At 44.6% G+C, this 16,982-nt stretch overlaps 1 protein-coding gene across 1 annotated transcript; it reads right to left on the bottom strand.

Moving 5' to 3' along the window:
• Positions 1-10,554: 10,554 nt before the first annotated feature.
• Positions 10,555-13,513, bottom strand: rap2b (RAP2B, member of RAS oncogene family). The gene is made up of 2 exons (XM_079873710.1): positions 12,556-13,513; positions 10,555-10,992 (listed from the first exon to the last, which is right to left on the bottom strand). Exon 1 carries the CDS (start codon positions 13,146-13,148, stop codon positions 12,600-12,602), a length of 549 nt encoding a protein of 182 aa, XP_079729836.1. The 5' UTR covers positions 13,149-13,513; the 3' UTR covers positions 10,555-10,992; positions 12,556-12,599.
• Between the last annotated feature and the right edge of the window lie 3,469 nt (positions 13,514-16,982).

Here is a 16,982-nt window from a genome sequence, read left to right as displayed (position 1 = left end):
CTGCTACAGGACCTCACAGAAACCACTCACACAAGGAGAAGACCCCGATCACTGCTACAGGACCTCACAGAAACCACTCACACAATGATGAAGACCCCGATCACTGCTACAGGACCTCACAGAAACCACTCACACAAGGAGAAGACCCCGATCACTGCTACAGGACCTCACAGAAACCACTCACACAATGATGAAGACCCCGATCACTGCTACAGGACCTCACAGAAACCACTCACACAATGATGAAGACACCGATCACTGCTACAGGACCTCACAGAAACCACTCACACAAGGAGAAGACCCCGATCACTGCTACAGGACCTCACAGAAACCACTCACACAATGATGAAGACCCCGATCACTGCTACAGGACCTCACAGAAACCACTCACACAAGGAGAAGACCCCGATCACTGCTACAGGACCTCACAGAAACCACTCACACAATGATGAAGACCCCGATCACTGCTACAGGACCTCACAGAAACCACTCACACGATGAAGACCCCGATCACTGCCTACAGGACCTCACAGAAACCACTCACACAAGGAGAAGACCCCGATCACTGCTACAGGACCTCACAGAAACCACTCACACAAGGAGAAGACCCCGATCACTGCTACAGGACCTCACAGAAACCACTCACACAAGAAGAAGACCCCGATCACTGCCTACAGGACCTCACAGAAACCACTCACACAAGGAGAAGACCCCGATCACTGCTACAGGACCTCACAGAAACCACTCACACAAGGAGAAGACCCCGATCACTGCTACAGGACCTCACAGAAACCACTCACACAATGATGAAGACCCCGATCCCTGCTACAGGACCTCACAGAAACCACTCACACAAGGAGAAGACCCCGATCACTGCTACAGGACCTCACAGAAACCACTCACACAATGATGAAGACCCCAATCACTGCTACAGGACCTCACAGAAACCACTCACACAATGATGAAGACCCCGATCCCTGCTACAGGACCTCACAGAAACCACTCACACAAGGAGAAGACCCCGATCACTGCTACAGGACCTCACAGAAACCACTCACACAATGATGAAGACCCCGATCACTGCTACAGGACCTCACAGAAACCACTCACACAATGATGAAGACCCCGATCACTGCTACAGGACCTCACAGAAACCACTCACACAAGGAGAAGACCCCGATCACTGCTACAGGACCTCACAGAAACCACTCACACAAGGAGAAGACCCCGATCACTGCTACAGGACCTCACAGAAACCACTCACACAAGGAGAAGACCCCGATCACTGCTACAGGACCTCACAGAAACCACTCACACAAGGAGAAGACCCCGATCACTGCTACAGGACCTCACAGAAACCACTCACACAATGATGAAGACCCCGATCACTGCTACAGGACCTCACAGAAACCACTCACACAAGGAGAAGACCCCGATCACTGCTACAGGACCTCACAGAAACCACTCACACAATGATGAAGACCCCGATCACTGCTACAGGACCTCACAGAAACCACTCACACGATGAAGACCCCGATCACTGCCTACAGGACCTCACAGAAACCACTCACACAAGGAGAAGACCCCGATCACTGCTACAGGACCTCACAGAAACCACTCACACAAGGAGAAGACCCCGATCACTGCTACAGGACCTCACAGAAACCACTCACACAAGAAGAAGACCCCGATCACTGCCTACAGGACCTCACAGAAACCACTCACACAAGGAGAAGACCCCGATCACTGCTACAGGACCTCACAGAAACCACTCACACAAGGAGAAGACCCCGATCACTGCTACAGGACCTCACAGAAACCACTCACACAATGATGAAGACCCCGATCACTGCTACAGGACCTCACAGAAACCACTCACACAAGGAGAAGACCCCGATCACTGCTACAGGACCTCACAGAAACCACTCACACAATGATGAAGACCCCGATCACTGCTACAGGACCTCACAGAAACCACTCACACAATGATGAAGACACCGATCACTGCTACAGGACCTCACAGAAACCACTCACACAAGGAGAAGACCCCGATCACTGCTACAGGACCTCACAGAAACCACTCACACAATGATGAAGACCCCGATCACTGCTACAGGACCTCACAGAAACCACTCACACAAGGAGAAGACCCCGATCACTGCTACAGGACCTCACAGAAACCACTCACACAATGATGAAGACCCCGATCACTGCTACAGGACCTCACAGAAACCACTCACACGATGAAGACCCCGATCACTGCCTACAGGACCTCACAGAAACCACTCACACAAGGAGAAGACCCCGATCACTGCTACAGGACCTCACAGAAACCACTCACACAAGGAGAAGACCCCGATCACTGCTACAGGACCTCACAGAAACCACTCACACAAGAAGAAGACCCCGATCACTGCCTACAGGACCTCACAGAAACCACTCACACAAGGAGAAGACCCCGATCACTGCTACAGGACCTCACAGAAACCACTCACACAAGGAGAAGACCCCGATCACTGCTACAGGACCTCACAGAAACCACTCACACAATGATGAAGACCCCGATCCCTGCTACAGGACCTCACAGAAACCACTCACACAAGGAGAAGACCCCGATCACTGCTACAGGACCTCACAGAAACCACTCACACAATGATGAAGACCCCAATCACTGCTACAGGACCTCACAGAAACCACTCACACAATGATGAAGACCCCGATCCCTGCTACAGGACCTCACAGAAACCACTCACACAAGGAGAAGACCCCGATCACTGCTACAGGACCTCACAGAAACCACTCACACAATGATGAAGACCCCGATCACTGCTACAGGACCTCACAGAAACCACTCACACAATGATGAAGACCCCGATCCCTGCTACAGGACCTCACAGAAACCACTCACACAAGGAGAAGACCCCGATCACTGCTACAGGACCTCACAGAAACCACTCACACAATGATGAAGACCCCGATCACTGCTACAGGACCTCACAGAAACCACTCACACAAGGAGAAGGCCCCGATCACTGCTACAGGACCTCACAGAAACCACTCACACAATGATGAAGACCCCGATCACTGCTACAGGACCTCACAGAAACCACTCACACAAGGAGAAGGCCCCGATCACTGCTACAGGACCTCACAGAAACCACTCACACAATGATGAAGACCCCGATCACTGCTACAGGACCTCACAGAAACCACTCACACAAGGAGAAGACCCCGATCACTGCTACAGGACCTCACAGAAACCACTCACACAAGGAGAAGACCCCGATCACTGCTACAGGACCTCACAGAAACCACTCACACAAAGAGAAGACCCCGATCACTGCTACAGGACCTCACAGAAACCACTCACACAAGAAGAAGGCCCCGATCACTGCTACAGGACCTCACAGAAACCACTCACACAATGATGAAGACCCCGATCACTGCTACAGGACCTCACAGAAACCACTCACACAAGGAGAAGGCCCCGATCACTGCTACAGGACCTCACAGAAACCACTCACACAATGATGAAGACCCCGATCACTGCTACAGGACCTCACAGAAACCACTCACACAAGGAGAAGGCCCCGATCACTGCTACAGGACCTCACAGAAACCACTCACACAAGGAGAAGACCCCGATCACTGCTACAGGACCTCACAGAAACCACTCACACAAGGAGAAGGCCCCGATCACTGCTACAGGACCTCACAGAAACCACTCACACAATGATGAAGACCCCGATCACTGCTACAGGACCTCACAGAAACCACTCACACAAGGAGAAGGCCCCGATCACTGCTACAGGACCTCACAGAAACCACTCACACAAGGAGAAGGCCCCGATCACTGCTACAGGACCTCACAGAAACCACTCACACAAAGAGAAGACCCCGATCACTGCTACAGGACCTCACAGAAACCACTCACACAATGATGAAGACCCCGATCACTGCTACAGGACCTCACAGAAACCACTCACACAAGGAGAAGGCCCCGATCACTGCTACAGGACCTCACAGAAACCACTCACACAATGATGAAGACACCGATCACTGCTACAGGACCTCACAGAAACCACTCACACAAGGAGAAGACCCCGATCACTGCTACAGGACCTCACAGAAACCACTCACACAAGGAGAAGACCCCGATCACTGCCTACAGGACCTCACAGAAACCACTCACACAAGGAGAAGACCCCGATCCCTGCTACAGGACCTCACAGAAACCACTCACACACACACACACACTCAAAGAAAACCAGAGAGACCGTAAAGTTCTGGATGTGAACTTTCGACAGCGCTTTACAAAAGAACGGTTGCGTAAACCAGTTTCTGGAGAAGTAGAGAAAGTGAAGAAACGCAACAGGAAAGAGAGAAGCGTCTGTAATCTTTCACCTTCTTTCCTGCGGATGAACAGAAACGAGGACTTGCGTTACTGAAATACTTCCTTATTCACAGAAACCTGCTCAGCAAAAGATCCGTGACTAAAAACAAACAAGCAGCTGTCAGTCATGACCACAGCACTGATGAACACTATAATGACCCTCCCTCATCGAGGCTCGAGTGGAAGCTGTGGAACTTCTTCACACAAACGTTTGTTATAAATGTGTTCAACTATTTTATTTTTTATTCCAGCTGAAAGCACATTAAACGAGCAAACGCATGAGTGCGGAGTCATATGGTGTGTTCAGACATGTGTGTGTGGATTCAGGGCATGTCACCACATGTCAGACTGGGTCTGTCGAGTTCTCCGGCGTCACATGACCTCTGGCCACCGTGTCACATGACCTCCGATCGCCATGTCACATGACCTCTGGCCCAGTCAGAGCCCAGGGGCCTTTGTCTGCAAACAATGACTGACAAGAGAAATGCCAGCAATGCTATCGTTTACAGAAACTCCTGAATATCTTCATGACACACTGAAATGGCCTCTTCTATATCTTAAAGAATCACAAAAATACAACAAAGCCTCATTGGTTAATGCATTAATTAATGATACATCTGTTACCGCACTCGTTGTTAACCTTGATATGAACGCAACTGCTGATTGTGTTCATGCTCAGGTCCATTATTAAATTACATGACCAGATTCATCTTTTGATTTTAATAATGTAGCCTTTTAACAAATGTTGAAATTAACATTAATGCTTCTTTTTCATTGTTAGTTCATAATTAACTAATGTAAACCTGATTGAAAAGTGTTGCACATTCCAACAATGTGAGACGATTGAAAATTACTCCATTTCTACCAATATTATCAGCATAACAACTTAAGATTTGAAGTCAAACCAAAATAACATTCAGAATATTTTTCAAAAGTTTCCCAAGTAATGTCGTGCATCAAAGGAAACCAAAAATGAAAGTTCACATGGTCAGTGCATTAGTGAACTATAAACCGAGGACTATATTACATGTTAATAAATACATGATCAAATATGACATATTTAATAATTATTATAAAATATTTTGGGAACACTTCACAATAAGGTAGTAGTTAATGTTGATTAATGCATTAAATAACACACACACTAATGATGAGCAATACATTTGTTATTGCTCATTTATATTGACAGATAATGTTCATATAGTTTAGGTCCATTAAATAATATTAACAACTATTGATTGTAATTATGTATACGTAAATGCTGACATTAAGATTAATAAATGCTTTAGAAGTATTTTTCATTGTCAGTTCATGTTATTGAATGTTAACAGTGCGACCAATATATTTTCTGTCGCCTATTTTATGCCACAATCTTTATATAAAACTGTGTTTCTTCGGGACTCGAGCGCCTTCATAAACACCTGACGACTCAGAGAAGAACAGCTGGAAGTTATTCTGCGGGAGTGGCGTGTGTGTGTGTGTGTGTGTGTGTGTGTGTGTGTGTGTGTGTGTGAAGCAGAAGATTGTCCATCTGAACTCCAGAGAGGAGCCACACCCTGTGAGACAGAAACACACTGAACTCGCTTCACTCTCGGTCGCTTTTGTCTGGTGTTTCACTTCAGCTTCTCTCCGATTCACACATGCATCCTAGCCTCATTTCCAAGCCTGCAGCTGTTGACATGTTCAATAAACATCGAGCAGAACAAAACTCCCAGGCTTCACAGCGGGATGGTTAAAGCACACATAGGAAACGAGAGGAAGGCAGTGTGTGTGTGTGTGTGTGTGTGTGTGTGTGTGTGTGTGTGTGTGTGTGTTTGGACAGGCCTTCGTATGAAAGAGCTTTACTGCAGTGGACAAGCCCGGACGGATCGGCAGCAGGAATGAGAACAATGACTGGAATCCCAGGGTTTTCCCAGATCTGAGCCTGCAGGCACGAGCGAAGTCTCGCGAGACTCAGACACACGCGCGCGCGCGCGCACGCACACACACACCTCTGCGATGAATTATTCAAACACGGTTTGCCTTCATGTCTGGATGAAACCCAAACTGAAGTACAACAGTTATAAACAGGTTTCGATTACTGATGTAAAAGGAAATGTGTCATGTGGCAGAGATGCCGCTTCTGTCATAAGACTCATAACTGTTTGTTTGTTTAATTTAGCACAGCAACCAAGGCAATATTCATGTCGAGAAACAAAAATGTATTGGCCTCACACCATTCTCTCAAAATATGCGTCAGAAATTGTTTACTCTTCATTGTACAGTGTCCTTGTTACACATTACATATGCGTACTGTAGTAAACGCAGTAAATTATCCATAATTGCATGCAACTAACTCTAAACCAAACCCTGACTATACAGCAAGTACATGTTACAGTTAATATCACTTAGTACTTAAAGGAATAGTTCACTTCAAAATGAAAACTCCCATCATTTACTCTCCCTCAAGTTCTTCAACCCTGTGTGAGTTTCTTTCTTCTGCTGAACACAAAAGAAGATATTTTGAAGAATGTTTGACACCGAACAGTCGTTGGACCCCATTGACTTCCATAGTAGGAAAACAAACAAACCCATGGCAGTCAGTGGAGTCCTGTGGGCTGAAACACCTCGAGGGACAGTAAATGATGACAGAAACTTCATTTTGAAGTGAACTATTCCTTTAAATGTATAACTGTGACAAGGACACATTAAAGTAAAGGGTTACACTTTATTCTAAGGTGTCATTGTTACAGTGTAAATATATACTTAAGTGCTGAGTAATATTCAGCAACTACATGTACTTACTATAGGGTTAGGGTAGGACTGGGGTTAGATGTGTGTAATTATGCATGATTTACTGTTATTACTACGGTAAGTACATGTAACATATGTAACAAGGACACTGTGGAATAAAGTGTTACCCAGATAAAAGCTGTACGAGTCTCTCATGTGGAGTAGAGGACATGAGTCAGTCTGACCGGTGAACAGAAGATGCTGAACTAAACCCTGAAAATCAGAGCCGATGACGACAGCGCTGCGGGAAAGAGACATGCACACAGAAACAACACCCACACACACTCTCAAGCTGTGCTGCAACGCTTCCTGCAACACACACACGCACACACACACTCAACACGACAAGAGCTCCACAGATCCACAGGCAATCAGACTGGAAATATGTGCATGTTTGTGCTGGTTTTACAGGCTTGGCCAGTCACTGTCATTCAGAGGCAGCTTCCTGCAACACACACACACACACACACACACACACACACACTGCAGCCCTTTAAACAGAGAAGCACATCTCAGATCACATGACTCTGACACCAGAAGGCCTGTGACGGCACAAACTGACCACAGATCAGCTGATGCGTTACTCAAACACTTCTACATCACAGACCCCGAGCGCACACACACACACTGACACGCAGTCGGGAAGTGAAACTCGACCCGCCGAGAGGCGCTGGAGAGAGAGAACGAGGAGGAAAGTGTTCGTTCTGAACTTCCTCTGCTTTAGACGTGTCAGCATCAGGGTTACGGGAACGCTCATGCAGACACACACATCCCGATGTCCAGCTCACGCGCCCTCATCACGCCTGTGGCCGTCTCTGGTCTGAGAGATGGAAGTCAATGAGGCCCAAAACTGTTTAATAACCTCTTCCAGGAGGAGACGAGGGCGAGAGAAGGATGGCATGACAAACACTGACCAACACAATGATTCGGAAACACTTTACAATAAGGTTCATTAAAGGGATAGTTCACTTTGAAATTAAATATTGGTATGTTTTATCTTACCTCAAGGGCATCCAAGATGTAGGTGTCTTTGTTTCCACAGTAGTTTCAATTTTGATATTTTTAGGTCAAACCGTTCTTGTCTATCAGTCATTTAATGCAGGTCTGTGGTCACTGTCTCAAAGAGCATGCACAGAGAACTCCAAATTAAAACAATTCCCCATCGTCCAAATTAAACAATTCCCCATCGTAAGTACACATTGATGGCCTAAGACACGAAACGAGCGGTTTGTGAGAAAACGAACAGTATTTATATCGTTTTTACCTCTTATAACACACCCACGTCCAAGTGATCTGAGGGCGCGGGCGCATCCTGGTGTGTGACGTGTGCGGAGACTGATGCATAGATATATACACTAGATGTCGCATTAAAGACATTCGTTCCAATGAACTGCCGTAGCCAAGGCAAGATCTAGTGTATATATATCTATGCACCAGTCTCCGCACACGTCACACACCAGGATGCGCGCGCGCCCTCAGATCACTTGGATGTGGCTGTGTTATAAGAGGTAAAAACGATATAAATACTGTTCGTTTTCTCACAAACCGCTCGTTTCGTGTCTTAGGCCATCAATGTGTACTTACGATGGGGAATTGTTTAATTTGGACGATGGGGAATTGTTTTAATTTGGACTCTGTGCATGCTCTTTGAGACAGTGACCATAGACCTGCATTATACGACTGTCAGACAAGAACAGTTTGACCTAAAAATATCAAAATTGAAACTACTGCGGAAAAAAAGACAACTACATCTTGGATGCCCTTCAGGTAAGATAAAACATACCAAAATTTAATTTCAAAGTGAACTATCCCTTTAATTAACATGAACTAAGAATGAACAATACTTTTACAGCATTTATTAATCTTAAGTTAACATGAACTAAGAATGAACAATACTTTTACAGCATTTATTAATCTTAAGTTAACATTCATTTCAATATGAACTAATACGTTATTAAAATCAAAGGTTGTATTTGTAACATTATTAATGCACTGTGAACTAACATGAACAGCTGTATTACGAGCTAACATTAACAAATACACTAACAAATGTAGAGCTCATTGTTAGTAAACGCATTAATTATTGAACCATACTGTAAAGTGTCACCAATGTTTCTGAAAGCACACCGAGCCCCAGCGAGGCCACCGGCGCCCGAGGCTCAGAGGAGCGTACAGTCGCCCGTACAGTAGCCGTACAGTAACCGTACAGTAGCCGTACAGTAGCCCGTACAGTAGCCATAGTCACCCGTACAGTAACCGTACAGTAGCCCATACAGTAACCGTACAGTAGCCATACAGTAGCCAGTACAGTAGCCGTACAGTAGCCAGTACAGTAACCGTAAAGTAGCCGTACAGTCACCCGTACAGTAGCCGTACACTAGCCCGTACAGTAGCCGTACAGTAGCCCGTACAGTAACCGTACAGTAGCCGTACAGTCACCCGTACAGTAGCCGTACAGTCGCCCGTACAGTAGCCGTACTCTAGCCCGTACAGTAGCCGTACAGTAGCCCGTACAGTAGCCGTACACTAGCCCGTACAGTAGCCGTACACTAGCCCGTACAGTAGCCGTACACTAGCCCGTACAGTAGCCGTACAATAGCCCGTACAGTAGCCGTACAGTCACCCGTACAGTAACCGTACAGTAGCCGTACAGTCACCCGTACAGTAGCCGTACAGTAACCGTACAGTAGCCGCCGTACAGTCACCGTACAGTCACCCGTACACTAGCCCGTACAGTCACCCGTACAGTCATGTACAGGAATGAAGCTCAGCGATACTTCACACACGTATAATTATGTGATGTTCAACATGCTATTTCTGAACCGTGACCAAACACCCACGGCATGTGTTTTACAAGAGGAGTGTGTCTTTCAGGCCCTCGAGTCACATGACCCTCGAGTCACATGACCCACACTGCAACTCCATCCGAAACCTTCATTCCCAGACCCATCCGAACACGTGTTTACAGGATCATCACAGTGCACTAAACACGGTCCGTCCCTAGAGATCGGACCTGTCAATCAAAGGATGCATAATTGCGGTTATGAGGTTTGCATTCATTCATTCTCACCACGAACTGACTGAGAGGAGGGCAAACAACACACGGTGCATGAGGATGTTTTTTAAAAATGCATGTATTAAAAGTCTCTTTAAAACAATCAGACAGCTGTTAAAACGCTCGTCTGAAATTAAACGTACAATCAGATTAGAATTTCAATGGTACATCACATTTGTTAAAAACAAAACAGATCTGATTCAAAACTGGAGACAGTGGTTTGTGGCGTTGAGTCTGAGGGCTTCGGTACCTGTGTCGCATATGAGGAGAAAAGCCAAGAAGATTTTTACTCAAAGGCCAAAACAAAACAGCGTTCCTTTAAAGCGTCGTCCGGCCCCAGAAACCATCGGCAAGCGTAAGAGTGTGTGTGTGTGTGTGTGTGTGTGTGTGGATGTCCTCGCACCGAGACTCCTCGCAGGTTGGCACTAAACTCAGCTTTGTGGAAGGCACTCGACGCGACGATGACGTAAAGATCCTCGTGTCAGAACAGTAAATAAGTCCTCGTGCAGCGCTCAGGAGGAGGAAGTGGTTTCAATACTTTAGAAGATTCACAACAAGGGTTTCCAAACAGAGCCGATCCTCCCGTGTGTCTCAGAGGTCCACGGTTTGGGGGTTTAAGTTCCAGTTGAGAGTGCAAGACACTTGTGTTGACATCAATGACATCTTCGCAGAATTCCTGAAGAGTGATCCACTATTCCAAGGCTCCTCTTCCTCCTCTTCTTCTTCCTCGTGAGGAGACGCGTAGCTCAACAGAACAGAAATCCTGCAACACCTCCAGAATAAAATACAATAAAAACAATTACTAGCACTGGTCTGTGTTGCAGACGACAACCACACACACACACACACGCACGCACGCACACACACACACACACACACAGGCGCGCACACACACACACACAAGCACAAACACAAACCCCTCAAGTGCCGAATGTGTTGGTTTGTCTATATTCATATATATAATCCCAGAACATTCAAGTATTCTGTCATGTAAACACTGGGTTAATATTCTTTAGTCGTGTGCAAGACATGGTAGGGACAGTTCACACAAAACTGACAACTCTGTCATCGTACGCGTTTATCAAAACCACATGACTGACTTTATAAACGTGAGTCTGTCGATCGATCAGTCATAGTGTGAGCGAACCATGACAGAATCTTCCCTTTGCCTGAAGTGTCTCCGTAACTATACGGACATCATTTCCACCACACAACAAGAAATCATACTTTGGTAAATCTTAATTATGACATAAGTCAAAATTAGGAGATAAAAAGTCGCATCTGAGATCGAAACCAAAAATTATAAGATAAAATGTTGAAATTGACACATACTAAATCGAAATTATGACATACCAAGTCATAGTTTTGACTTTTCATTATTATGCCATACCAAGTCTATATTTTGGCGTCTCATACTTATGACATACTAAATCACGTAATTGAAATCGAAAGTCAAAATTGACATACTAAGTCATAATTATGAGACACTAAGTAACAACTAGGCCTATAATGTAAAAAAAAAAAAATCAATATTGACATACCAAGTTGTAATTTTGACTTCTCATACTTTACATACTAAGTCATATAATTGAAATCTAAATTGAAAGTCATAATTATGAGACACCAAGTAATAACGATGACACAAAACGCAGAACTTGGCATATTAAGATGAAATTATGAGATAAAAAGTCGCATCTGAGATCGAAAGCAAAAATTATAAGATAACATTTTGAAATTGACACATACTAAATCGAACTTATGACGTCATAATTTTGACTTTTCATTATTATGACATACCAAGTCTTTATTTTGACGTCTCATACTTATGACATACTAAATCACGTAATTGAAATCGAAAGTCAAAATTGACATACTAAGTCATAATTATGAGACACTAAGTAACAACTAGGCCTATCAAAATGATGTTCAAAATCAAAACTGACATACCAAGTTGTAATTTTGACTTCTCATACTTTACATACTAAGCCATATAATTAAAATCAAAATTGAAAGTCATAATTATAAGACACCAAGTAATAACGATGACACAAAACGCAGAACTTGGCATATTAAGACGAAATTATGAGATAAAAGGATGACATTATGTCTCTTTATGTCAATGAATTTCCACTTATAACGCCACAATTTTGAATTTTACGACTTTTAAAGTCGCATCTCGAACTGTTGTCTCACACGCATGACAGTGTTTGTGTGTGGCGGACTCGGCGCTCCACACTGAATGTTTGTGACGTTTGTCCTCGAGCTTCGAACTTCGCGCGCTCGCTGGTTCGTCGGTTGGTTCTGGCCGTTACTGCCGCGAGGCTCTCTCACTCACCATGGCAACAGACGAGAACAAGCACCGAGCAACGGCGCCCGTGTTTAGAGGATCACACAGGAGCAGCACTGATCGCCTCCGCCGGGCGTCGACGCGTAGTTCATCTGCCGCACGATCTCCGCAAACAGCTCGTCCACAGAACCCTTGTTTTTAGCCGAGGTCTCCATGAACGGGCAGTTCCACTCGTCCGCCAGGGCTTTGCCTTCCCCGGAGGAGACCTCCCGCTCGCCCTCCAGGTCCACCTTATTCCCCACCAGGATCATCGGAACCCGCTCGTAGCGCTTGACCCGGATGATCTGGTCCCGCATGGGCTTGATGTCCTGGAAGCTCTGCTGGTTCACCAGACTGTAAACGAGGATGAAGCCCTGGCCGTTCTTGATGTACAGATCTCGCATTGAGGCGAACTGCTCGGTACCGGCGGTGTCCAGGATCTCCAGAACCGACGGCGACGAGTCCACCTCGATCTCCTTGCGGTAAAAGTCCTCTATCGTCGGGTCGTACTTCTCGATGAAGGATCCGGTGACGAACTGCACGGTTAGCGCGGATTTTCCCACGCCACCGGAGCCCAACACGACCACTTTGTATTCTCTCATGGCTCCTTCAGCACGGGCACGGGCACGGTCTCTCGGTCGCGCGTGCGTGCGCGCGCTCTATCTCTCTGGTCTGAAACGCGCCGCGTGCACCCGCTTTGGGCTCAATCCGCATGAATCCGGTCCAAACTCCGGGTTCGGGCGCGCGGCCGCGTGTGCTCCTGCTCGAAGCGTGTTCTGCGGAGAGAATGAGCTCGATTCCGCATCAGAAGCGCATCGTGCTGGAGCTTGTTCCGTATCTCCGCGAGAGATCAATGCGCCTCTCTCTCTCTCTCTCTCTCTCTCCCTCCCTCTCTCTCCACAGCTCTCTCACACACATACACACACACGCGCCGCGCGCACTCTTCCTGCCCACCGTGCGCAGCGCGTCACGAGCTGACGTCACCAGCCGAGCGTTTCTTAAAGGCACAGTCACGCAAACAATGACTTGTTGATGTCCAGTCACGGTACTACACAGAATGGAATTTCCATTTCTGCCAAATAAGAATAACGAAAAATAATGCTTTACGCAATTCGAAATTATGACATACTAAATTATATGAGATGAATGTAAAAAAATCCAAAAAGTCCATTATGTCCATATAATCGAAATTATGACATGAAAAGTCATAATTATGACATAAAAAGTCAGAATTATGACATACGTACTTAATTATGAGGTTAAAAAGTCGAAATTATTCAATAAAAAGTTGTAATAATGACATTGAAAGAAATGATGACGTATAAGTTTGATACCTATGATACAGAAATTAGATGAAAAGTCGAAATTATGACATTAAACGTCAAAATAATGAGATGAAAAGTCAAAATTATGTCATAATTATAATTTACCAAAACATGATTTTTTTTCTTCTTCTTCTGTGTCACAGCAGTAGACAACACAAACTGTGTCAAAGCAGCCTCACATTAATTAACAGGAAAATAAGAGTGTAAAAGTTCAGTTACAGGCTCATTCCTCAAGTGAGTTTACTGCTGTGTTTCTCCATGCGCTGACCATAGCAGTGACTCAGTGTAGTTATGATATGAGATATGATCGTCACTTTATGAAACTTCCAGGGTTTTTTTTTTTGTTTGTTTGTTGCATTAACTGCAACCAGTTAATATTTATAAATTTCTTCAGAATTTAAAGTGAAAGGAATTCATTTATTCAAAGTAAACTGAGGGAGCTCTCAGTGTGAGTCTGCACACGCCCAGCTGTTGAAACGAGTGTCGCAACTGCGTGAGTCACGGCCAGAAACTGAGAGGTTTATCACAAACTCATGTTTATCACTGTGTTTCGAAAGAGTTCAGCTGAATACGTCTGGATGTGTTTGAGATATTATAGAGTTATGCTGCGCTCGTATAAACATGTTGGCCTGGGATATTTGTGTTCGTATCCTGAAGGAAATCTGTCTTCATAATGCTGTTCATGACATCAGTTTAATTCACTCAGGAATTTCCTGGTAAAACAAGATCTGTGATTAACGTTCCTTGAAAAAGACTTCCATGCTTTGATCACAACATCCCAGATAACAGGGAACGATCCGGCAAAGTTATGAGCAAACTCTCTTCCAGTGACGTTAACTGCTCTTCAATAATGTTCTCTAAACGTTAGAGCAAAAACATTATTTAGACATTGTTCAGGAACATTTCTGAATCATTTTAGTTGGGTGTTTTTTAAATGTTACTTGTTTCAGAAAGTAACATTCCATAATGTTTGAAGAGTGATACAATGTAACATTCGCTTAATGTTCACATAACCAAGAAAAACATTTCTTAAATTATAATTTAATTATGTCACAGAATGAAAGTCTCTTCAAATATTGTTCAGCGTAGTCGTTTCTCTTCTAGACTGTAAACAAAATCTTACATTTTTAAGTACAATCAACTTGGATATTTGAGTCATTTCAACTTAAATTACATTAAACTGACTTAAAAAAATGAGTTGAATCTTCTATAACTTATAAAACAAAGTTGACAATTGCCTAACTTATTTTGATGAGTTACACCAATGCAAACACACATGTTGTCATAACTTATTGATCATCATAGTTTTACAGTGAAGCGAGGACAACATTGCTTAAACATGACATTTCCGACGTATAAGGCCAGACACATCAGCTGATATTCCCTTTAAAGTGCCGATCACACACACACACACACACACACACACACACACACACACTGCTGTGATCAACACTATAAATAGCCTCAGACTGACTCATTTCCCGAGTGTGACGAACAGAGCAAAGGTGATGCGGTTTCTCAGGTGTGTTGCACACCTTTATCACGCAGGAGTGATGTGGCGCGGCCCGCTCGACCGGTGACCGAACCCGTTACACGAACCGGAGGGAAAGACCAACGTAATCAGCAGTCAAAGCAGACATTACTCAGACACCAGATATAATGTGTGATATGTTCCACTAGTGTGATCAGGACACTATAGTTCATTACTGTGAGTGAGGAGAGCAGAATACAGTAAACTGTGGCATATTACACCCAGAAACTCTTCATACAGAGACTACCAGTGACATTTATAACAATCTGAGCCCAGAAACTCTTCATACAGAGACTACCAGTGACATTTATAACAATCTGAGCCCAGAAACTCTTCATACAGAGACTACCAGTGACATTTATAACAATCTGAGCCCAGAAACTCTTCATACAGAGACTACCAGTGACATTTATAACAATCTGAGCCCAGAAACTCTTCATACAGAGACTACCAGTGACATTTATAACAATCTGAGCCCAGAAACTCTTCATACAGAGACTACCAGTGACATTTATAACAATCTGAGCCCAGAAACTCTTCATACAGAGACTCTACCAGTGACATTTATAACAATCTGAGCCCAGAAACTCTTCATACAGAGACTACCAGTGACATTTATAACAATCTGAGCCCAGAAATGATTGGGACACTTTGAGCTGATCATGTTCTGCTGAAGTGTGTTTTCTTTAATTGCTAATGCTCTTTTTACACACAGACTGAACACAATGAAGCATTGCTTGGTGATTGGTTGAGCTAAACTGGTATTATCTAATTGTGTAGTTAAATTTAACAGCTGACAGATATTCAACATAATTCATGTGTGAGACAGTCTAACAGAAGGACGGACAAAACCAGTCAAATATCAACTGAGTTCTGCTCATATTTCATTACCGTTCTCTAAACTATAGCGAATAAACTGTGATGATGTGAGAGATGTAGAAGGAGTGTGAGTGAATCTGGGTTTGACTGATAATTCTGTCATCATTCTCCCCTGTATGAGTTTCTTTCTCCTGCCGAACACAAAAGAACATATTTCAGAAATGTCTCAGAGCTGTTTGCCCAGATTAGATCTGTGTGTTGAGCGCTGCTGAATACAGAATGCCTACAGGTATGGAGAGTTTGACATTAGTAAATGATGACAGAGTTCATACACACACAGTCTTCTGTGTTTCAAACTAGTTTGGACAAACAGGAACACACTTTAGCACATGTCTGGCTGGTCGTCACATGACCAGAGATCGGATCGGGCGTCAGAGATCAATCTGATGTCCAGACGGTGTTAATGATCCTCCTAAACTCGCCTGGCCTGCGGTCAGAACATCAACATCACTGTGTCACACACTAATCCTGCGCGACCGAGAGACGCTCACACACTCAGAACCGGTCGTGTTGATCATACCGAGCTTCTCAAAGGGCCAGTTTAGTCTTCAGCGCTGAGAACTCATGATATTTACTCCTCCTTTCAAACTTAAGGATAAAAGCAAGTTATCAAATTTCTTAGAGCTAAGAATCACTCTGACTCTCCTGGTTATTTAAAGGTGCAGTGTGTGGTTTTCAGCGGCATCTAGTGGTGAGGTTGT

The sequence above is a fragment of the Squalius cephalus genome, assembly GCF_949319135.1.
Source record: "Squalius cephalus genome assembly, chromosome: 6".
NCBI lineage: Eukaryota > Metazoa > Chordata > Actinopteri > Cypriniformes > Leuciscidae > Squalius > Squalius cephalus.
This window is presented reverse-complemented; position numbering and strand designations above follow the sequence as displayed.